Source organism: Oncorhynchus kisutch, linkage group LG17 (genome assembly GCF_002021735.2).
Source record: "Oncorhynchus kisutch isolate 150728-3 linkage group LG17, Okis_V2, whole genome shotgun sequence".
NCBI lineage: Eukaryota > Metazoa > Chordata > Actinopteri > Salmoniformes > Salmonidae > Oncorhynchus > Oncorhynchus kisutch.
Window position 1 is genome coordinate 19642934 of NC_034190.2, and position 23174 is coordinate 19666107.

Genomic DNA, 23174 nt, shown 5'->3' on the forward strand with positions numbered 1-23174 from the left:
CTTGGTAGTGGGCCGCGTCGGTGGCACTGTATTATCCTCAAAGCGGGCAAAGAAGTTGTTTTGTTTTTCTGGAAGCAAGACATCGGTGTCCGTGACATGGCTGGTTTTCTTTTTCTAGTCCGTAATTGTCTGTAGACCCTGCCACATACGTCTCATGTGTGAGCCGTTGAATTGCGACTCTAATTTGTCCCTATACCGACATTTAACTTGTTTGATTACCTTGCAGAGGGAATAACACCTACACTGTTTATATTCACCCATATTCCCAGTCATCTTTCCATAGTTAAAATGTGGTGGTTCGCGCTTTCAGTTTTGCGCGAATGCCGCCATCTATCCACGGTTTGTGGTTAGGGTACGTTTTAATAGTAACAGTGGGTACAACATCTACAATACACTTCTTTATAAACTCACTCACAGAGTCAGTGTATAAATCCATGTTATTCTCTGAGGCTAACCGGAACATTTCCCAGTCCGCGTGATCAAAACAATCTTGAAGCATGGATTCCAATTGGTCGGACCAATGTTGAATGGTTCTAGTCACAGGTACATCCTGTTTTAGTTTCTGCCTATAGGACGGTATGAGCAAAATGGAGATGTGGTCAGATTTGCTGAAGCGAGGGCGGGGGAGGGTCTTGTATGCATCACGGAAGTTAGAGTAGCAGTGGTCCAATGTATTGCCCGCGCAAGTGCTGCAATTAATATGCTGATGGAATTTAGGTAGCCTTGTTCTCAAATGTGCTTTGTTAAAATCCCCAGCTACAATAATTGCATCCTCAGGATATATGGTTTCCAGTTTACATAGAGTCCAGTGAAGTTTATTGAGGGCCACCTGGGGTATCTGCTTGAGGGGGTATATACACAGCTGTGACAATAACTCTTGGGAGATAATATGGTCGTCATTTGATTGTAAGGAATTATAGAGCAGGTAAACAGAAGGACTTGAGTTCCTGTAGGTTGTTATGATTACACCATGAGTCGTTAATCATGGAGCATACAGCCCCGCCCTTCTTCTTCCCAGAAAGATGTTTATTTCTGTCGGCGCGACGCATGAAGAACCCGGTGGCTGTACCAACTCCGACAACATATCCTGAGAGAGCCAAGTTTCCGAAAAAACAGAGTATGTTACAATCCCTGATGTCTATCTGGAAGGCAACCCTTGCCCTAATTTCTTTCACCTTGTTGTCTAGAGACTGGACATTGGTGAGTAATATACTCGGAAGCGGTGGGTGGTGTGCACGCCTTCGAAGTTTGACCAGGAGGCCGCTCCGTCTACCTCTTCTGCGACATTGTTTTGGGTCAGCCTCTTGGATTAGATCCAATGTCCTGGGTGGTGGTCCGAACAAAGGATCTGCTTCGGGAAAGTCGTATTCCTGGTTGTAATGTTGTTAAGTTGACGTCGCTCTTATAGTCAATAGTTCTTCCCGGCTGTATGTAATAACACTTACGATTTTCTGGGCTAACAATGTAAGAAATAATACATTAAAAAACGAAAGTGCATAGATGCGGCCTAAGGACTCGAAGCGAGGCGACCATCTCTGTCAGTGCCATCTTGCTACACACTACCATTTAACACTACCATTCAATACCCCCATTCGACACTACCATGATACTGCATGGGGGTCCTCTGTAGCTCAGATGGTGGAGCATGGCACTTTGCAACGCCAGGATAGTGGGTTCAATACCCAAGACAACCCATACGTAAAACGTATGCACGCATGACTAAGTTACTTTGGATAAAAGCGTCAGCTAAATGGCATATATACTGAACTATTCATTCTCCAGACCACACAGAGTAGGGCTAACAGTCTATAAATAATTTTGGTTTAATTTATTATCTATTTTCTGTGGTAATAAGACTAAGGAAGTTCTTAACGTGACAAAAGACCCATCTAAAGATTAAGATTAATTATCACCATACTGCTGGCCCAAAACAAGTGTGTCACCCACCCACCCACCCCAGGAAATGAAAGACAGGGTGACTGTGAAAACACACTGTGTTGGGCTGTAGGACTGTTGGACTGTAGGGCTGGGCACAAAATGAGGAAACAACACATTCTGTGGGCTCGACTGCACACACCCTAAGAGGGACACACAATGTGCAATAGCAGCTGAGGCAAGCATGAGCGCACACACACAGCTGGCAAGCCAGGGGTGACCTTTATCCACGAGAGTATCTTTAATCTTCAGCGAGGGGTGAACTTTATCCACGAGAGTATCTTTAATCTTCAGCGAGGGGTGACCTTTATCCATGAGAGTGTCTTTAATCTTCGGTGGGTTTTGTCCTCTTAGATTTAAAGAGGAACTCACTAAGTGGATTTAACCCACAAACAAACAAACACCCAACAATGGCTACCCAGACTATTTGCGCTGTTGCTAGTCTCTGTTTATTAAGTACATATTATTTTAAACACCTTGACTAACCGGTGCCCCCGCACATTGACTCTGTACCGCTAGCCCATGTAAATAGCCTCGCTATTGTTATTTTACTGCTGCTGTTTAATTATTTGTTACTTTTATTTTTTTACCCATCTACTTATTTTTAATAAAACTGTATTTTTGTTAAAGGGCTTGTAAGTAAGCATTTCACTGTATGGTCTACACCTGTTGTATTCTGCGCATGTGACAAATACAATTTGATTTGAGTTGATCATCAGGAAAGAAGGGACATCTTTAGCCTCAAAACATCCAAACATCATCAGGAAAGAGGGGACCCAGAGGATCTGTAGCCCCAAAACATCCCAACCAAAATATTATTATAATGTCCATGCACACACATCTACCGCATCTAAATGATGGCCGGCATTCATGGCCTGCTAAGAAAGGAGAGTCTCTAAGACTAAATTAAATCCTCTTACGATATGGCTCATCTGGGCTGTAATGGATTTACCCTTCCGCTCTACATTACACCAGGGACTAGCAGAGGAGAGATTATACTACACAGACCTAAAGCTCGTCCACATCAAACACATGTAGTACTCTCTGAGGGGAGGGCCGATCAAAGAACAGGAGGATAGGCCCGGATCACATCAAACACATGTAGTACTCTCTGAGGGGAGGGGAGGGCCGATCAAAGAACAGGAGGATAGGCCCGGATCCCATCAAACACATGTAGTACTCTCTGAGGGGAGGGGAGGGCCGATCAAAGAACAGGAGGATAGGCCCGGATCACATCAAACACATGTAGTACTCTCTGAGGGGAGGGGAGGGCCGATCAAAGAACAGGAGGATAGGCCCGGATCACATCAAACACATGTAGTACTCTCTGAGGGGAGGGGAGGGCCGATCAAAGAACAGGAGGATAGGCCCGGATCCCATCAAACACATGTAGTACTCTGAGGGGAGGGGAGGGGAGGGCCGATCAAAGAACAGGAGGATAGGCCCGGATCACATCAAACACATGTAGTACTCTCTGAGGGGAGGGCAGATCAAAGAACAGGAGGATAGGCCCGGATCACATCAAACACATATAGTACTCTCTGAGGGGAGGGGAGGGCCGATCAAAGAACAGGAAGATAGGCCCGGATCCCATCAAACACATGTGGTACTCTCTGAGGGGAGGGCCGATCAAAGAACAGGAGGATAGGCCCGGATCCCATCAAACACATGTAGTACTCTCTGAGGGGAGGGGAGGGCCGGTCAAAGAACAGGAGGATAGGCCCGGATCACATCAAACACATGTAGTACTCTCTGAGGGGAGGGCAGATCAAAGAACAGGAGGATAGGCCCGGATCACATCAAACACATATAGTACTCTCTGAGGGGAGGGGAGGGCCGATCAAAGAACAGGAGGATAGGCCCGGATCACATCAAACACATGTAGTACTCTGAGGGGAGGGGAGGGCCGATCAAAGAACAGGAGGATAGGCCCGGATCACATCAAACACATGTAGTACTCTCTGAGGGGAGGGGAGGGCCGATCAAAGAACAGGAGGATAGGCCCGGATCACATCAAACACATGTAGTACTCTCTGAGGAGAGGGCAGATCAAAGAACAGGAGGATAGGCCCGGATCCCATCAAACACATGTAGTACTCTGAGAGGAGGGGAGGGCCGGTCAAAGAACAGGAGGATAGGCCCGGATCACATCAAACACATATAGTACTCTCTGAGGGGAGGGGAGGGCCGGTCAAAGAACAGGAGGATAGGCCCGGATCACATCAAACACATATAGTACTCTCTGAGGGGAGGGGAGGGCCGGTCAAAGAACAGGAGGATAGGCCCGGATCACATCAAACACATGTAGTACTCTCTGAGGGGAGGGCAGATCTAAGAACAGGAGGATAGGCCCGGATCACATCAAACACATGTAGTACTCTGAGGGGAGGGGAGGGCCGATCAAAGAACAGGAGGATAGGCCCGGATCACATCAAACACATGTAGTACTCTCTGAGGGGAGGGGAGGGCCGATCAAAGAACAGGAGGATAGGCCCGGATCACATCAAACACATGTAGTACTCTGAGGGGAGGGGAGGGCCGATCAAAGAACAGGAGGATAGGCCCGGATCACATCAAACACATGTAGTACTCTCTGAGGGGAGGGGAGGGCCGATCAAAGAACAGGAGGATAGGCCCGGATCACATCAAACACATATAGTACTCTCTGAGGGGAGGGGAGGGCCGGTCAAAGAACAGGAGGATAGGCCCGGATCACATCAAACACATGTAGTACTCTCTGAGGGGAGGGCAGATCAAAGAATCGGAGGATAGGCCCGGATCACATCAAACACATATAGTACTCTCTGAGGGGAGGGGAGGGCCGGTCAAAGAACAGGAGGATAGGCCCGGATGACATCAAACACATATAGTACTCTCTGAGGTGAGGGGAGGGCCGGTCAAAGAACAGGAGGATAGGCCCGGATCCCAAGCAAACACATGTAGTACTCTCTGAGGGGAGGGGAGGGCCATTCAAAGAACAGGAGGATAGGCCCGGATCACATCAAACACATATAGTACTCTCTGAGGGGAGGGCCGATCAAAGAACAGGAGGATAGGCCCGGATCACATCAAACACATGTAGTACTCTCTGAGGGGAGGGCAGATCAAAGAACAGGAGGATAGGCCCGGATCCCATCAAACACATGTAGTACTCTCTGAGGGGAGGGGAGGGGAGGGCAGATCAAAGAACAGGAGGATAGGCCCGGATCACATCAAACACATATAGTACTCTCTGAGGGGAGGGGAGGGCCGGTCAAAGAACAGGAGGATAGGCCCGGATCACATCAAACACATGTAGTACTCTCTGAGGGGAGGGCAGATCAAAGAACAGGAGGATAGGCCCGGATCACATCAAACACATATAGTACTCTCTGAGGGGAGGGGAGGGCCGATCAAAGAACAGGAGGATAGGCCCGGATCACATCAAACACATATAGTACTCTCTGAGGGGAGGGGAGGGCCGGTCAAAGAACAGGAGGATAGGCCCGGATCCCAAGCAAACACATGTAGTACTCTCTGAGGGGAGGGGAGGGCCGGTCAAAGAACAGGAGGATAGGCCCGGATCTCAAGCAAACAGACAACAGGACAATCAGGACTAGGTCTCTACTGCTGTTCAGTATCGAAGAGAACAGAATTGCACCTAGATAATGTATAAAATACACTGAGTGTAAAAAACATTTTAAAAACTAAACATCCATGACATAGACTGACCAGGTGAATCCAGGTGAAAGCTATGATCCCTTAATGATGGGGAATGGTAGTAGGAATGGTAGTAGGTGCCAGGCGCACCGGTTTGAGTGTGTCAAGAACTGCAATGGTGCTGGGTATTTGACGCTCAACAGTTTCCCGTGCGTATCAAGAATGGTCCACCACCCACAGGACATCCAGCCAACTTGACACATCTGTGGGAAGCGTTGAAGTCAACATGGGCCAGCATCCCTGTGGAACATTTGGACACCTTGTAGAGTCCATACCCGACAAATTGAGTCTGTTCTGAGGGCAAAAGGGGGTGCAACTAAATTTTAGGATGGTGTTCCTAATGTTTTGTACACTCAGCGTACTTAAACACTACCGTTCAAAAGTTTGGGGTCACTTAGAAATGTCCTTTTTTGTCCATTAAAATAACATCAAATTTATCAGAAATACAGTGCAGACATTGTTGATGTTGTAAATGACTATTGTAGCTGGAAACTGTTGAATAGAGTTTGGAATAGAGTATCTGGAGCATCAGCATTTGTGGGTTCGATTACAGGCTCATAATGGCCAAAAACAAAGTACTTTCATCTGAAACTCTTCAGTCTATTCTTGTTCTGAGAAATGAAGGCTATTCCATGCGAGAAATTGCCAAGAAACTGAAGATCTCGTACAACGCTGTGTACTACTCCCTTCACAGAACAGTGCAAACTGGCCCTAACCAGAATAGAAAGAGGAGTGGGAGGCCCCAGTGCACAACTGAGAAAGAGGACAAGTACTTTAGAGTGTCTGGTTTGAGAAACAGATGCCTCACAAGTCCTCAACTGGCAGCTTCGTTAAATAGTACCTGCAAAACACCAGTCTCAACATCAACAGTGAAGAAGCGATTCCGAGATGCAGGCCTTCTAGGCAGAGTTGCAAAGAAAAAGCCATATCTCAGACTAGCCAATAAAAATGTCAAATGAAGATGGGCAAAAGAACAGACACTGGACAGAGGAACTCTTCCTAGAAGGCCAGCAAAAATAGAAAAGTGAGGTGTAACTTTGCATTGGGACTTTGGTGTGTATACTAATGCAAATCCATATGTTACATCTGGGTACGTTTATGCTACCTACCCTTTAATTAATACGCCATGGGAGTAACGCCCCTTCACACACATGTCCCTAAAAGGGAATAGGAGGCATCTGGCATAGGAGTTCCAGCTTTCTGGCCTTCAATCTCTTGCCCTCATCTCACTAATGAGGGCTGGGCAGCACCGGTAGGCACAGGCACACAACACAGACACTAATCTAAGCAGGGCAACATCACAGGGCCGATTCATGCCACCTGCTTCCCTATTACACGTCTCATCTGCAGACAAGGCAGGCAACACTTTGGACTGCCTGATGTGTTGAAGAAAGGAAACAGGGATGAGTGTGCGTCATTTACAGCTTCTCATCTGTGATAGGCAATGGGTTAGTAGCCCCTTGCAGATGGCACCCTGAGGGGTGGCCATTCTGTCTCCAGCTGGGTTGGTCTTAATCCGAGCACAATTACACACAACACACAGTGACACAGACATACACAGTGACAAACATGCACAGTGACACACACACACCGACAAACACATTCACACAGGGAAACAAACACACATACACAGTGACACACACTTCAAAAGGACCATGTTTATCTATTTATAGTCCTCTTTTCAGGCTCTATTCATTTCCTTTCTTCAAAAGGACAAGATAAAGAGTTGACTGCCCCCACCCTTTCCCTCATGTTCCTCTCATCAACACCTGTCACAATCCCCACTTCCTGTTTGGCCCTGCCCTACTTCCTTCCTGTCAACAGCCACTGTGGGTGATGTGCTTACGCTGTTAAATGTGTGTGTGCATGTACCCCTGGCACTGCGGTGTGTGTCGCAAACCTCTCTGTTGCACAGTTACTGGTGACACCAGGGTGGGGTTCAATTCTAAAAGGAAGTCAATTAAAATTACAATTCAATAATCAAAAAGAGTGCATTCATTTTCAAAGACTTCTCATGCTGATAAGTAGAAGATTATATATATATATATATATATAAACTCAGCAAAAAAAGATGCCACCAGCTGCATTAAGTACTGCAGTGCATCTCCTCCTCATGGACTGCACCAGATTTGCCAGTTCTTGCTGTGAGATGTTACCCCACTCTTCCACCAAGCACCTGCAAGTTCCCGGACATTTCTGGGGGGGGGAATGGCCCTAGCCCTCACCCTCCGATCCAACAGGTCCCAGACGTGCTCAATGGGACTGAGATCCGGGCCATCTCAGATCGATTGTCTGGGGCCAAGTTAACCTCTCCTTTCATGTAAGAAAGCCATCACCATCATGCTTTTAGGGAAAGAGGATCATTATGTACATGTATTAAACTGTGAATTTGACCAATTCCATTCCTCTTGCTTTGGGGGTCCGGGGTCCCCCCCAGGATAATTTTCATGACAATTACTGAGAAGGACATTCTACTCCAAAATGTATGGAAATAAAATGTTGACACCATCTAAAATATAATTTCAACCTCCAAAAATGGGCCCAATAACCGATAACTTTAACCCCTGGTGTTGACACACTGATAATGATTCTGCTGTTTGAATGTTAAAATTCCTGTTAAAATGTATAGTACAATAGAGTTTGAGGAACATTAACGCTTGAAACACCACGGCACCACAAAGCAGGGTTTGATTTGAACTACTCTTCTCCCTGTGGTGATGAGGCAGGCTATGGATGTAGATTTAATTCCCTGACAACATCAGCGTTTCAGAGGATAGTTAGTCAGTCTGGTGATTCTCCTGGCTGAGTTCTTTATTCAGATTGATCTCATTAGATAGATATCTGCTGATGTCTGGGCTGGCTCTATGTTGGTGTGTGTGTCAGCAGTCCGCCACCCAGAGATAGGCATCAGCTGGCTTCCCACTTTAGAACTCTCATGCTCCCAGCATGATTTGTCCCTTGTCCAATTTACAATACCATGCTGCCGACTTACAACAAAGTCGTCTTACAGCATTGGCCAAAACTGTATGAGAAATGTTTGTGTTGTTCTTATTCAGAAAACCCCCTTATTTCTCAAGAACTCCAAATGGACGTCATTCATCACTAGTAATGAGAATGTGCGTAGGCCTACATGTGCTGTTCACAGAGTACCAAATTAGTATTGAATGGAGGAGAAAGACTGTTTTGAGTGTGAAGAGAGATGAGGAGAGACATTGTCAACAACAAACACCACGCACGCACACACACGCCGGAAGCACCATTATCATCCCCAACCCTTCCCTCACCCCTCAGACTAGAAACGGGACCAGTCGATTGATCTCTGTCCTGTCCCCCGAGGCCCCTAGAGACTCTCCACAGGGTGCCAACACAGAACACACACGCTCTAACTCGTTTTAGACACCTCCCCGCCCTCACCCAAATAGCCCTCATTAGTGTCTCACAGCACCATAGCTCCCTCCCTCAATCCCTCCTATACTCTCCTGCTATCCCCCTCTCCTCTCTCTCCCAGTCAGCCACAAGGGGCTTGTCAAATGCTCCAGACCAGGTCTTCCCAACCTGGGGTACGCGCAATGCCGTCGGGGGAACGCTAAATAAAAATGAGATTGTTTTTACTTCAAACAGTCCATTTATATTTTCCAACGGGGCTATACATTTGGATTCGTTTTTTTTCCTCGCCCGAGTAGCCTTGTTTCACTGCCAAAAATAAAATTAAACCACCTAGTATTCAGCAAAATAACAACACAATGTCAAATACAGGTAGCCTAGTCAATGAATTAACATCCAATCTGTTAATCTCTCACAGGAATTCTACTAACGGTCCATATGTAGCCAAACGTAGCTGCTGCTCATTCCATTTGCTAGAAAATTGATAAATGGTATAAAAGAAAAGTAAGGCCTGCATGTTGTTTTTAGCCCAGCTAGCATGGACACTAACAGTTGTGAATCTGATGCAGCCAAAGAGCTACTGCCCCCTTACCAAGGAAAGCACCGAACAACAGACACAGACGTTGGACCATCGAAGAGGCGCAAATATGATGAGAACTACATTGATTTGGGGTTCACTTATATTGAGAGTAGTGCTTTTCCTCAGCCACAGTGTGTTATATGTGCAAATCTCACAACTCGATGAAACCTTCACTCTTGCACAGACATTTAGAAACAAAACATGCCAAATTGAAAAATAAGTTACGGGAGTTTTTTGAGCGAGAATATAAGATGACTTTCGAATAGTAAGACATGTATAAAAGCAACAGATACCATTAATAAGAAGGGGCTAGATATGGTGAGCTCCTGAGTGGCTAGGACAGGCAAGCCCCATACTATTGTGGAGGACTTAATTCTTCCTGCTGCCATGGATATGGATGGGACAATGCTGGGGGAAAAGGCAACCAAAAAAAACTATACAGACAATGCCTTCATCAAACAACACTGTTTCATGATGGATCAGTGACATGGCAGGAGATGTTTTGAAACAATTACTGCTTCGCATAACAGCTGGATGAGTCTACAGACGTGGCAGGCCTGGCACAGGTCCTGGTATATGTCCGTTACGTTTAATGGGGGTAAATTAAGGAAGACATCCTCTTCTGCAAACCACTGGAAACCAAGACAACAGGAGAGGATATTTTTAAAGTACTGGACAGCTTTGTGACATCAAATGGACTTTGGTGGTCAAGATGTGTTGGTATCTGTACTGATGGTGCAAAAGCCATGACAGGGAGGAGTGGCAATGCGTGTGTAAGCAGTTGCTCCCAACATCACTTGGGTACACTGCAGCATCCATTGAGAGGCTCTTGCTGCCAAGGGAATGCCTGACAGCTTGAAATACATTTTGGACACTACAGTGAAAAAGGTTAACTTTGTTAAAGCAAGGCCCCTGAACTCTCGTGTATTTTCTGCACTATGCAATGATATGGGCAGCGACCATTAAACACTTTTACAACAAGCGTGCTGGTTATCAAGGGGCAAAGTATTGACACGTTTTTTTTATTTATTACGATACGAGCTTAACATGTCCTTTACTGGCCATAATTATCATTTGACGAGTTTCTCACACGACTGGCCTATCTGGGTGATGTTTTTTCTCGCCTGAATGATCTGAATCTACGATTACAGGGACTCTACGCAACTATATTCAATGTGAGGGACAAAATTGAAGCGAAGTTGGATCTCTTCTCTGTCTGCATTAACAAGGACAACACACAGGTCTTTCCATCATTGTATGATTTTTTGTGTGCAAATGAACTCAAGCTTACGGACAATGTCAAATGTGATATAGCGAAGCACCTGAGAGAGTTGGGTGCACAATTACGCAGGTACTTTCCCGAAACGGATGACACAAACAAATGGATTCATTATCCCTTTCATGCCCTGCCTCCAGTCCACATACCGATATCTGAACGAGAGAGCCTCATCGAAATTACAACAAGCAGTTCTGTGAAAATTGAATTTAAAATCAGAAGCCACTGCCAGTTTGGGCTGCGCTCAGAGTATCCTGCCTTGGCAAATCGCGCTGTTAAGACACTGATGCCCTTTGCAACCAAGTACCTATGTGAGAGTGGATTCTCGGCCCTCACTAGCACTAAATACAGGCACAGACTCTGTGTGGAAAAAGACAGACTCTCTCCAATACAACCCAACATTGCAGAGTTATGTGCATCCTTTCAAGCACACCCTTCTCATTAACCAACATGTTTCAAGCAGACCACCATAGTTCCTGTGCCCAAGAACACAAAGGCAACCTGCCTAAATAACTAAAGACCCGTAGCAGTCACGTCCGTAGCCATGAAGTGCTTTGAAATTTTGGTAATGGCTCACATCAACACCATTATCCCAGAAACCCTAGACCCACTCCAATTTGAATACCGCCCAAACAGATCCACGATGATGCAATCTCTATTGCACTCCACACTGCCCTTTTCCACCTGGACAAAAGGGACACTTATGTGAGAATGCTATTCATTGACTACAGCTCAGCGTTCAACACCATAGTACCCTCAAAGCTCATCACTAAGCTAAGGATCCTGGGACTAAACACCTCCCTCTGCAACTGGATCCTGGATTTCCTGACGGGACGCCCCCAGGTAGTGAGGGTAGGTAGCAACACATCTGCCACACTGATCCTCAACACTGGAGCTCCCCAGGGGTGCGTGCTCAGTCCCCTCCTGTACTCCCAGTTCACCCACGGCTGTATGGCCAGGCATGACTCCAACACCATCATTAAGTTTGCAGTGGTAGTTTGCAGTGGTTAAGTTTGCAGCCTTATCTCCGACATCGACGAGACAGCCTACAAGGAGGAAGTCAGAGACCTGGCCGGGAGGTGCCAGAATAACAACCTTTGTCTCAACGTAACCAAGACTAAGGTGATTATTGTGGACTACAGGAAAAGGAGGACCGAGCACACCCCCATTCTCATCGACGGGGCTGTAGTGGAGCAGGTTGAGAGCTTCAAGTTCCTCAGTGTCCACATCAACAACAAACTAGAATGGTCCAAACAAACCAAGACAGTCGTGAAGAGGGCACGACAAAGCCTATTCCCCCTCAGGAAACTAAAAAGATTTGGCATGGGTCCTGAGATCCTCAAAAGGTTCTACAGCTGCAACATTGAGAGCATCCTGACTGGTTGCATCACTGCCTCGTACGGCAATTGTTCGGCCTCTGACCGCAAGGCACTACAGAGGGTAGTAAATACGGCCCAGTACATCACTGGGGCTAAGCTGCCTGCCATCCAGGACCTCTACACCAGGCGGTGTCAGAGGAAGGCCCAAAAAAATGTCAAAGACCCCAGCCACCCCAGTCATAGACTGTTCTCTCTACTACCGCATGGCAAGCGGTACCGGAGTGCCAAGTCTAGGACAAAAAGGCTTCTCAACAGTTTTTACCCCCAAGCCATAAGACTCCTGAACAGGTAATCAAATGGCTACCCAGACTATTTGTATTGTGTGCCTCCCCCCTCCCCCAACCCCTCTTTTTACGCTGCTGCTACTCTCTGTTTATCATATATACATAGTCACTTTAACTATACCAACCAGTGCTCCCACACATTGGCTAACCGGGCTATCTGCATTGTGTCCCACCACTCGCCAACCCCTCTTTTACGCTACTGCTACTCTCTGTCCATCATATATGCATAGTCACTTTAACCATATCTACATGTACATACTACCTCAATCAGCCTGACTAACCGGTGTCTGTATGTAGCCTCGCTACTTTTATAGCCTCGCTACTGTATATAGCCTGTCTTTTTACTGTTGTTTTATTTCTTTACTTACCTATTGTTCACCTAATACCTTTTTTGCACTATTGTTTAGAGCATGGAAGTAAGCATTTCACTGTAAGGTCTACTACATCTGTTGTATTCAGCACATGTGACAAATAAACGTTGATTTGAGATATTCACAATGTTTTGATGAACGAATATGGTTTTATATGTAAGATGGCTAAGTAATGAGCAAAAATATTCATTATTATTATTTGTGCCCTGTTCCTATAAGAGCTCTTTGTCACTTTCCACGAGCCGGGTTGTGACAAAAACTCACACTCATTCTTATGTTTAATAAGTGTGGCAGGCTACAATGATGGCAAAAAAACAACATTTGAGAGTGCGCTGACCCTGGTGCTAGAGGGGGTACGCATCTGGAGATTGAATGTTTGAAGGGGTACGGGACTATAAAAAGTTTGGGAACCACTGCTCCAGAGGATTGCTTCGACCTAGATTCAACACCCACCGCCTCGGATGCTAACAATGCTAAGTAGGTGCCAACACTAACAATGCTAGCTGTGAGGAATAACAAATCAAGTGGGAAACGGTAGCACTCAGTGCTAACAATGCTAGGTGTAACAACGCTAGCTGTGAGGGATAACAAACAGAGCAGGTAATGATAGAGCACAACACTAATGCATCACACAGGCAGCACACATCTGTTGAAAGGCCAAAGGAATATTTCATCAACTTAAGTAATGAAAGAAGAGATACTGTAGTTTTTTTTGAAAGGTTGGAAATGCACAAAGTTCAAAAACTTGTTGGCGCATGTGTAGTGGGGTCTGTGTGAATATGTTTTATTTCACAATGATTGGCTCTTCAGAAGCCTCAAATCCAACATCTCCATGTTTCTATGGTTATCTTCGGCACAGGTGCTGGTTTTGGTTTGTGTGTTGTTATTGACTAGTATTCATTCTGCTATATTCCACTGCAGCTTTGACACATACACAGCAGGGCTACCGGAGAGGAACCTTAGAGGAGACATGGCAGGGATGCCACCCCATCTGTCAACAACAGGGACATGACAGGGTAGAATGCCACCCAATCTGGCAACCGCAGAAGGGAGTATAGCCAGGGGGACTTTGAGGTGTCAAGTCGATTAATATTAACAGGACATGTGTGTGTGTTCAAGGCCATGGCTCTCAGCAAATACATTTGAGACGTCTGAGAGGTCAAGGGGTCAAGCCAGAGTCACACAACACAGACAATCTGACTCAGAGTGTATTGAGAGATAAAAAGAGCCACAAGATGGAGGGAACGTTGGAACATAACTAACGAAATTACAATTAACGAAAATGTAAGCATAATCCAGTATAAACTAATGTATTGAATTTATTACACAAGCACAACGGCAAAGTCATGTCTTAAGTATAAAACTAACAAAGACTCAATAATCCATGCTTTCTGGGAATGCTCCAAAGTCCAAAAGCTACAGGCAGAGTTAGTAAGTTGGTGTCAGAAGTATTACAGTGTCAATTTACTTTTATTCCGTCTGTCTGCCTATTTCAAGACATGGCATATGGGGGTGCAGTGAGATACCCGATGGGCTGGATGATCATTTTATCGTCAATCATCTTGAAAGAATGTATACTTAAAAACGGTCAAATCAACCAATCCTCCATTGTTAACACAATGGAAAGGTCAAAGCTGTATTATGTAAATGTCTAAGCAACGGACAGAATCCAAATGTTGCCGTTTTAGGTCATGTGGCGGAGAGTGATGCGGGCGCTGGAGACGGGGAAGTGAGCAGGTAGGTCTGGACAGGGGTGATGCTGTGGATGTTTGTATGCTTCTGTGTAGAGAAAAGTGTATGGCTCAGCTATGATTGAAGGATCCATAGCAACACTCAAAAACTGCTGTTGCTAGTGTGTGGGAAGGCTGGTTGAGGTGTTACGTTGTTAACGACACCAGTGTGTGTTGGCGTGTGGGGGTGGCACAAGGGGCAAAGAGAGACGAGGAGAAGGAGTGGAGGGGAGAGAGCAGAGTTTAAACCCTCTCTAAAGCACTTCATGTTCTCTTCATTTTTGCTCTGGGTTTTCAGAACCACAGACCCAGTTTGAAGCCCCACAGATTGAGCTACAGCAAAATCTATCCAAAGCAGTACAGTAACACAATATGCTCTGCTATTATGTAAATACCTACCTTGCTCATATGAAACTCCAACCGCCTCATATACCTCTCGATGGTTTTGATTTGCTGCAGACAGAAATAGAACAAGCTAGAGTTACATTGTGCTGTTGACAAGAGAAGATAGTGTCAGTAAAATGGTGCATCCACACCTTTAAGCTGTGACAGCAGTTAAAACAGAGGCTAGTTAGATGATCAAACATGTCACACTTTCAGCCGAGAGCAGACTCATTTATGGTAATCTAATCCCCCTCTCTCTTTTCCTGGCAGAAACATGATTCACACACACAGACACACATCAAAGATCCATCCTCACTCAGGCAGACTGGTTAGGCCTGGTGCCTTCCACACAACTCACTCACCTTGTCAAGATCGTACAGGACTCCCTGGGGGAAAACACACACAGTAGATAGTGTTACTACTGCACAGCATATGGAGGAGCAGCTCACAACTATGCCATTAATGCAAAGCAGACTGCAGTTGTCTGACAACAAGAGGAATATGAATTATTTGAAAAACGCTTCCTCCCATTGAGAGAAGTTGTCTTTGGTTAGAGGAGCAGCAATGTGTTTGCTGTCTGACTAGCGTCGTAGCTACTAGCTACAGAACTAGATGAGAGGGAGCTTAATCGCTCATTAGCACATGTGAGATGTCATGGGGAAGAAATAACATCCTTAACTGATTATCAGGCCAATTAGAATGAGGAGCCGTGTAGCTAGCTGCATTAGCAGTGTTACTCAACCCAGTCCACTGGGACCATCAGCCGTTTCACATATTTGATCTAACCCCAACACTGTAGCACACTTGATTCAAATAGTCAAGGGCTTGATGATTAGTAGACTAGTTAAATCAGGTGTGCTAGTGTTGGGATAGAGCCAATAAGTGAAATGACAGGTTGGTCCCTGAGAACTGGGTTAAGCACTACACTACAACAATGGTATAGGGTGTAGGGTCTCTGTGTTGATTTAGGACTGAGCCTACACTACAGTCAGTGGTAGTGGTGATGATGATGATGAGCTCACATCCTGTCTCACCAGTCTGGAGTTCCTCTTCATGTCCTTCATCAGAGAGGTGAGTTTATCAAGCTCAGTCTGGTATACCTCCAGATACTCACTGAGGGAGAGAGGGAGGAGGAGAGGGAAGGTGGGATGGAGAAAGGGATAAAAGGGGTGGAAGGAGGGGGAGAGGGAGGAAGAAGAGAGAAGTGGAGAGAGGGGAAGAAGAAAGTTGTAGGGAGGGATGGAGGGGGGGGAGAAAGGTCACAGCTTACAATAAAGCTCTCACATATCACCAGGTTATCATATGGGCCGTGTGTGTGTGTGCATGTCTGTACTCACTCCAGGCCTTGTTTGAGGGCCCCGTACACCTCCTCCACCCTCTTGGGCTGGGGCTCTCTGGAGCCACTGCTGGCCTTGTGCCCTGACAGATGGGGCTTCTTGGGCTTGGATGTGGGCTTCTTCTGCACCGCAGAGTTCCCCATGAACGAGTTACACCTGGACACCCACAGAATTTCAAGGTTTTCTTTGGGTCCTCAACAGAAATGGTCACAAAGGTGGTCTTTCTGAGGTCAAGACAGCAATTATGACTCCTCAGTCCACAATACATAAGAGTTATGTACTGTAGTTTCTTCTTCATAAAATAGCTCAGAACACACACTCCTCACACACCAGAGACAATTTCATCACCTAGTGACAGTCCCCAAGGTAACCCCGCCCCAGTATAGTAGGCGGAGGGATATAAACTGTACTGGGGTCAGGGGCTAGTTCAAGGCAACCCACCCCAGTATAGTAGGCGGAGGGATATGAACTGTACTGGGGTCAAGGGCTAGTTCAAGGCAACCCCGCCCCAGTATAATAGGCGGAGGGATATGAGCTGTACTGGGGTCAGGGGCTAGTTCAAGGCAGGCCACCCCAGTATAGTAGGCGGAGGGATATGAACTGTACTGGGGTCAGGGGCTAGCCGAAGCAGTCCCAGTGCTGGAGTGCACTAACTGCTCTGGTGGCGATGTGTGACATGCACATTAGAAATGCTCTTTACAATATTTCCAACCCTAGAGTGATGGAAAGCGGTCTTCTGGTTTTAATTAACTAGTGTATATAGTGTAGATATTATAGACTTGCATCACTACACTGATGGGGACACAGTGACAGCAGATTTCACTTCTTGCTCAACAAGTCAGAACATGCCATGTACTGCTACCTGACTGGAACTCAGAGCTGCCACAAATCTAGGCCAGCGTGCAGAATGAGTTGCCATGGTGTCACGCTAGCTAGCTTTATGCTACGTTCAGCCTAACAGCAGAGCTTTAATAGGCAGACATATAGGCACATTATCAGAAGGAGATAACCACACGTGACAGTCGTCTGTCAGTCGCTTAACGCTCATTCAACTGATTAATGTATAGCAATTACTACATTCCCAGTCAGAGGAGGGTAAGTCAGTTAAGAACAAATTCTTATTTTTAATGACGACGTAGGAACAGTAGGTTAACTGCCTTTTTCAGGGTGCAGAACAACAGATTTGTACCTTGTCAGCTCGGGGATTTGAACTTGCAACCTTTCGGTTACTAGTCCAACACTCTAACCACTAGGCTACGCTACTTTACTGCTTCACCGAAGAACACTGAGGTCTCAGAGTTCGGTCTATCCACAGGGGGTACTTGAGAAGACTCTTGAGACCATAGGCTTACTGGTAAAATGCACATGAGAGGGTACTTCAGGGATACTCCGGGCAGAGCAAAATTCTGTTGGTGGTACAGTAAGCAAAAAAGGTAAGGAAACACTGCTTTAGAGTAGGATGAAGTTGTGCTTAGGCAATGATCTACGGTCAGTCTTGCATTTATCCCACTAACAGCTAGGGCTGGAATTGGGTATGGCATATTAATCCTAGATCTGTGCCTAGAAAGCCTTCAGGCCAACTTCCACCTCTCTATTCCCTTACCGCGAGCGTCTTTCCTGTAGCGTGCTGAAGCCGGCGAAGGACTGGCTCCGGATGATCCCATTGGGTCCCCCGGGGGAGTGGGTTCCAGCCGCCATGATCTCTGGGACGCGGGACGACACTCCTGGAGAGAGGCAGGGAGGAAAAGAGAGCGAGATTGAGTTATATGAGCTACAGTAGTGAGCTACAGGAAACTATAGCAGTTAGATATACATGAGCAACACGGGTAAACTGGGATGACAGAGAGAGAGCTATTAGGAAATAGTATGATATTAAACTCTACAGTGACAGGATAAGAGAGGGAGACCTGTATGGGCTACACAGTATGCAGGAAACTGTAATAAGCTTAGTATGTTGCAACTCTACAGTGACGGGATGAGAGACAGAAGACTTGTCGATGCCGGCTCTGAATGTTGTTAGTCTGCATCTAAGCTTGAAGTCATCATCTATTTACTACACTGCAGATGGTAAATCACTCAACCCTGTGTAGTGTGTTGAGAAAATTGGAAAGGTGGATACCTAGTCAGTTGTGCAACTGAATGCATTCAACTGAAACATGTCTTCCGCATTTAACCCAACCCCTCTGAATGCGGGGGGCTGCCTTAATCAACATCAGTATTGTACTATAATATGTCCTTGATCGGTAAGAAGTCTATTTTCATTGTGCTCCCGACTCCTCCAAGAGTGGCTACTTACACCGAGTATACCAAACATTAAGAACAGCTTCCTAATATGGAGTAGCTTTCACCTGGATTCACCTGGTCATCATTGATGGAACATTGTAGGAACCAGGGATAGGCTGGGATTCTACTAGACAAATATCTAGGTTATTTCTATATTTAGCCAACCTGAGCTGTCAGAGACTTGTAACAGTCGAGAAGACCATTTGAGAGAGACATTAAAATAAGCTTCCTAGAAACAGAAACACAGGAGAGAAGAGTGGACGCACATAGCACACAGACAATTAGTGATGGGGAGAAAAATAGATACTTTACATATCATGATATTATTGTCCTACATAGTATAGGCTACCAGCTAAACTCATATTATGAGATATGAGAATAAAGTGATTTTTACAGTAAAAGGTTGTAAACCTATTCGTCACTAGGGTAGGCTTTCCCTGGGTGAGTTGCGGCACCTCGCCACTCGTGACTCCCTCCAATCAATGGAAGCGTATAGGGGAGCCTTTAACCTGCAGGCCCCAGCAACATGACACCGTGCCTGGTTCTCAGCACAGAGAGACGTGACAGTGACAAAGCCCAGGGCCGGGGGATAGGGCCACACAAAGGCCCTGCACCATGCCGTGCACGGGCCCGGGGAAAGACTAGATGTTGTTTTGCTGTGGAGGGACAATAGGACAGGTCTGATATGGCCTCAGCTATTTATAGAGCCCACTTCAACACCACTCACTCACTGTGAAGCTGGGTCCCATTAAAAAAGAATGCTGATCTAGGATCAGGTCCCCCTTGTCTATATAATCCTATTCATTATGATCAAAAAGTAAAAACGTATCCTAGATCAGCATTCCTACACTGAGACGCTTTGTGAATACAGACACTGATGTGTAGCAGACTAGAACACTGGTACGCAGGTCAATTAGGTCTATCTGCAAAAGAGGCTGGGTATGACCACTCAAATATTCAAAGAAACTATTGTGATCTTATAATTCTATCTGGTTGGTATCGATGGCACTTTTTTTCGATAATTTGATGTCTTACAAGAACCTAAACTGTTTGACCAGAGACTAACCCACTGTAGACAACCCAAGGAGAAGATGTTGAAACAAGGAAAAACACAGTTTATCTATTTGAAAGTACAAATGAGGGTCTAAAGTGAGAATCGATAGGAGCTGGAGCTAGAGATTAGGGAGTGAATCTTTAAATTTCCCTTTAGTCCTCCATTTCCACAAAACAGTGGGAAATGGCAAAAAACGCATCATCACATCATTTGCTGGCTTGATGGTAAATAGTGTGCCCTTCACTGTGGCTCACTCTGCTTTCTGAAAGCCTTGCTCTTAGAGAGACAACGGCTGAGAGGAGGCTGGGAGAATTGACAAAACCTTCATCATGTTTAGAGTTCTGACTGAGCTTTTCAAAAGCCTTGTAGAAGTCAGGCTTTTGAACACACTTGAAAAGTCTAGAAATTCCTGCTGAGATTGGCGGAGACTCGGGCCGGAACAAAAATTAAAAGATTGGTTTCAGCTTCAATTTGTTGAATCTTCTCAACATTGGAATCACTTCCTTTGATACCACTTCCATCCAACTCCACATCTTGCCAAATGGCAAAGTGAAGAATGAGACAACAGAGCCTCCGGGCAACTCAAGAGGCAGGAATATACAGTGTGGTAAGCATGTTAGGGTACTCTAGGGACTGCCAACATTGAGAACTGGAGGGCAGAACTGTCAGAAGTATCTTATCAAGCCAAACACTTCTATAACTCGGTCATAACATCCTGAATACATTAACTAATCTATTCTACAGAGGCTCTATTCTCGATTTTCCATCTACAGGTTTTAAACTAATATGGAGAGAGAAACTAGAGAGAAATACACCACCACCGACTGACTAAATCAACTAGCATGTTTTCAGTTTTAACATCAACCTGGAGAGAGAATCTGGAATGAACGGCATGCCAGTCATCCATCCACATTCATGTCAAGGCACGTCTTTCACATCCAGTAAACATCACTACTCACTACTTGCCTCAAAAACAAACTACAGTCGTGGCCAGAAGTTTTGAGAATGACACAAATATAAATTTTCACAGTCTGCTGCCTCAGTGTCTTTAGATATTTTTTTGTCAGATGTTACGATAGAATACTGAAGTATAATTACAAGCATTTCATAAGTGTCAAAGGCTTTTATTGACAATTACATGAAGTTGATACACAACAAACTATGAGTTTCAGGTCAGGCGTAATGTTGACTAATCAAAAAACATCCCCTCACAGCAGGAAGATAAAAACCATGAGCTCAACCAGTGAGTCAACCCCCTCTCTCTCTCTCACAGCCCAATGTCACCCCTCTGTCCGATCTTCCCTCCAATAGAGAGCCTTTCATACAACACAACACAGCGCTTCCTGAATCCTGATGCATTCTGGGACAGAGGCAGGGTGTCCCGGTTCAATGAGGCTGCCAGTCAGTCAGTCAGGCTATTGAAGGATTCGCAGTCACGCAACCCTGCATTCTCCATGAGGAGGGGGACGTCAATGGGGTACAGGGGGGGACGTCAAGGGGGGACAGGGGCCTCTCAGGCCGCACAAGCCTGATCAGTATGCTAACCAGCAGCCTGGCATAAATCCCAAGAGGACCATGCAACGGGAGGGGGTGCAGCAATAGGCTGATGCAATGAGTCAAGGAGGGCAGCACTGAGGGGCGTGAGCGAGGAGAGGGAAGAGGGAATGGAGGTTGCTGTAGAAATTGGTAATTATCTTCCAGCAAGGTCTGTGTTTGATTCATCAACCCTCCAGATCGAGGTGGATGGGTTAGGAAGGTGTGTGTGTGTGTGTGTGTGTGTGTTAGGAGACCTGAGCATAGAGGGTTAGGGGTGAGGGTGCTGGAACAGGGTGAGAGATCCTCCAGCAGGACCAGGTGGGCCCAGGGCTGAGAACCACAGGCCAGGGTAATCGTCCAATAGCACCCGTGGGCCCAGGGCTGAGAACCACAGGCCAGGGTAATCGTCCAACAGCACCCGTGGGCCCAGGGCTGAGAACCACAGGCCAGGGTAATCATCCAATAGCACCCGTGGGCCCAGGGCTGAGAACCACAGGCCAGGGTAATCGTCCAACAGCACCCGTGGGCCCAGGGCTAAGAACCACAGGCCAGGGTAATCATCCAACAGCACCCGTGGGCCCAGGGCTGAGAACTACAGGCCAGGGTAATCGTCCAACAGCACCCGTGGGCCCAGGGCTGAGAACTACAGGCCAGGGTAATAGTCCAACAGCACCCGTGGGCCCAGGGCTGAGAACTACAGGCCAGGGTAATAGTCCAACAGCACCCGTGGGCCCAGGGCTGGCATCCTGAGAACCAGACACATCCCACACACAAACAACCCTCCCCCTCTCTCCAAACTCAGTCACCCATTCTGACTAAAACAAAATCAGAACATCGTTCTCACCATTACCCCCTCTGAAGCACTAACAGACAAAAACAGACTCACTCGTTCACAGTCCTCTTTCGTTTTAAGTCTAAACACAGCTCTCTCCTGAACAAATGAGGCCTCTTCACTCGGCCTCGCACAAAACGCACACACACAGTCATTAAAGCGGCCCCTCTTCCTCCCTTTGTCTCCCTTCCACAACCCATTAGGTAGGACTACAATCCTCCTGACTGCCAAAGAGGCCAATCAGGGACACTGAAGCTCTGTTTTGACCCTAAGTAATGTCCATTACCAGGCTCTCCCCAGCCAGTAAGCAAGCCACTATGACCTCAGCCATCTTCCATGGTCACCCAGCCAACCAGGGTGCATTAGCTCACAGTGGATGTGAACCACATACCAGTATGTGGTCACGGGTGGTGACCAAAGTCTCTCCCATGGAACAGCCCTGTAGGAAATGACTAGTCAGGATGTTTCAGGGATTATTATATGGACGGAAAAAAGTGTTTTAATTCGCTGGCTTCCTGTATCCTATTGACAGGTTGACCAATAAATGGGGCCCAAACTCCCATCCTATCCAATGTCCTAAAAAATCATTTATTTGCAAATATTTGGAAGGACACAAACATGCACACAATCACCTCTTCAGCATACACCACTTGGCAGTCTCCAAATAAAACCTTTGAGAAATGGAACCATGTACATCCAGTACCTGAACGTTTCAGAAGTGTTCTATAAATAGCTGGCTGCTATCTTTATCACCACAACATCAGAAAGTATCAGACACAGGGACAGACAGAGGATGGGAGAGCATGTAAATCAAAGGCTCTCACAGTGAAAAGGCACAATGGCGGTTTACTTTACAGCAGCTCAGCGAGGTATAGCATTTTAAGTGCATTTTAGGTTTAGAGTAACAATTAGGGTTAGGGTAAGGGGTTGGTGGTTAGGTTTAGGGTTACAGATTAAGGCTATGGTAAGGGTAAGGTTTAGGGAAAATAGGATTTTAAATGGAAATGAGTTTTAGGTCCCCATGAGGATAGAAAAACATAATGTGTGTGTACTGCTAGGTGCTGAAGAGACAATTATTTATTTCCTTTAGAACGCATTAGAGTGCCTAAT

General features: G+C 46.1%; 1 protein-coding gene across 6 annotated transcripts in view; it reads right to left on the bottom strand.

The window, feature by feature from the left end:
• LOC109907280 (rho family-interacting cell polarization regulator 2) overlaps nt 1-23174 on the bottom strand; it is an 87606-nt gene that overhangs the window by 32909 nt on the left and 31523 nt on the right. For 3 of the 6 annotated variants that reach the window (XM_031793155.1, XM_031793156.1, XM_031793158.1), the window contains exons 2-6: nt 17963-18083; nt 16360-16515; nt 16045-16135; nt 15385-15408; nt 15038-15091 (exon numbers count right to left, since the gene is read on the bottom strand). In XM_031793155.1, coding sequence (XP_031649015.1) covers nt 15038-15091; nt 15385-15408; nt 16045-16135; nt 16360-16515; nt 17963-18083 — 446 coding nt within the window. The remainder of the gene's footprint in view (nt 1-15037; nt 15092-15384; nt 15409-16044; nt 16136-16359; nt 16516-17962; nt 18084-23174) is intronic. The other 3 variants (XM_020505158.2, XM_031793157.1, XM_031793159.1) reach the window with 1 other exon arrangement.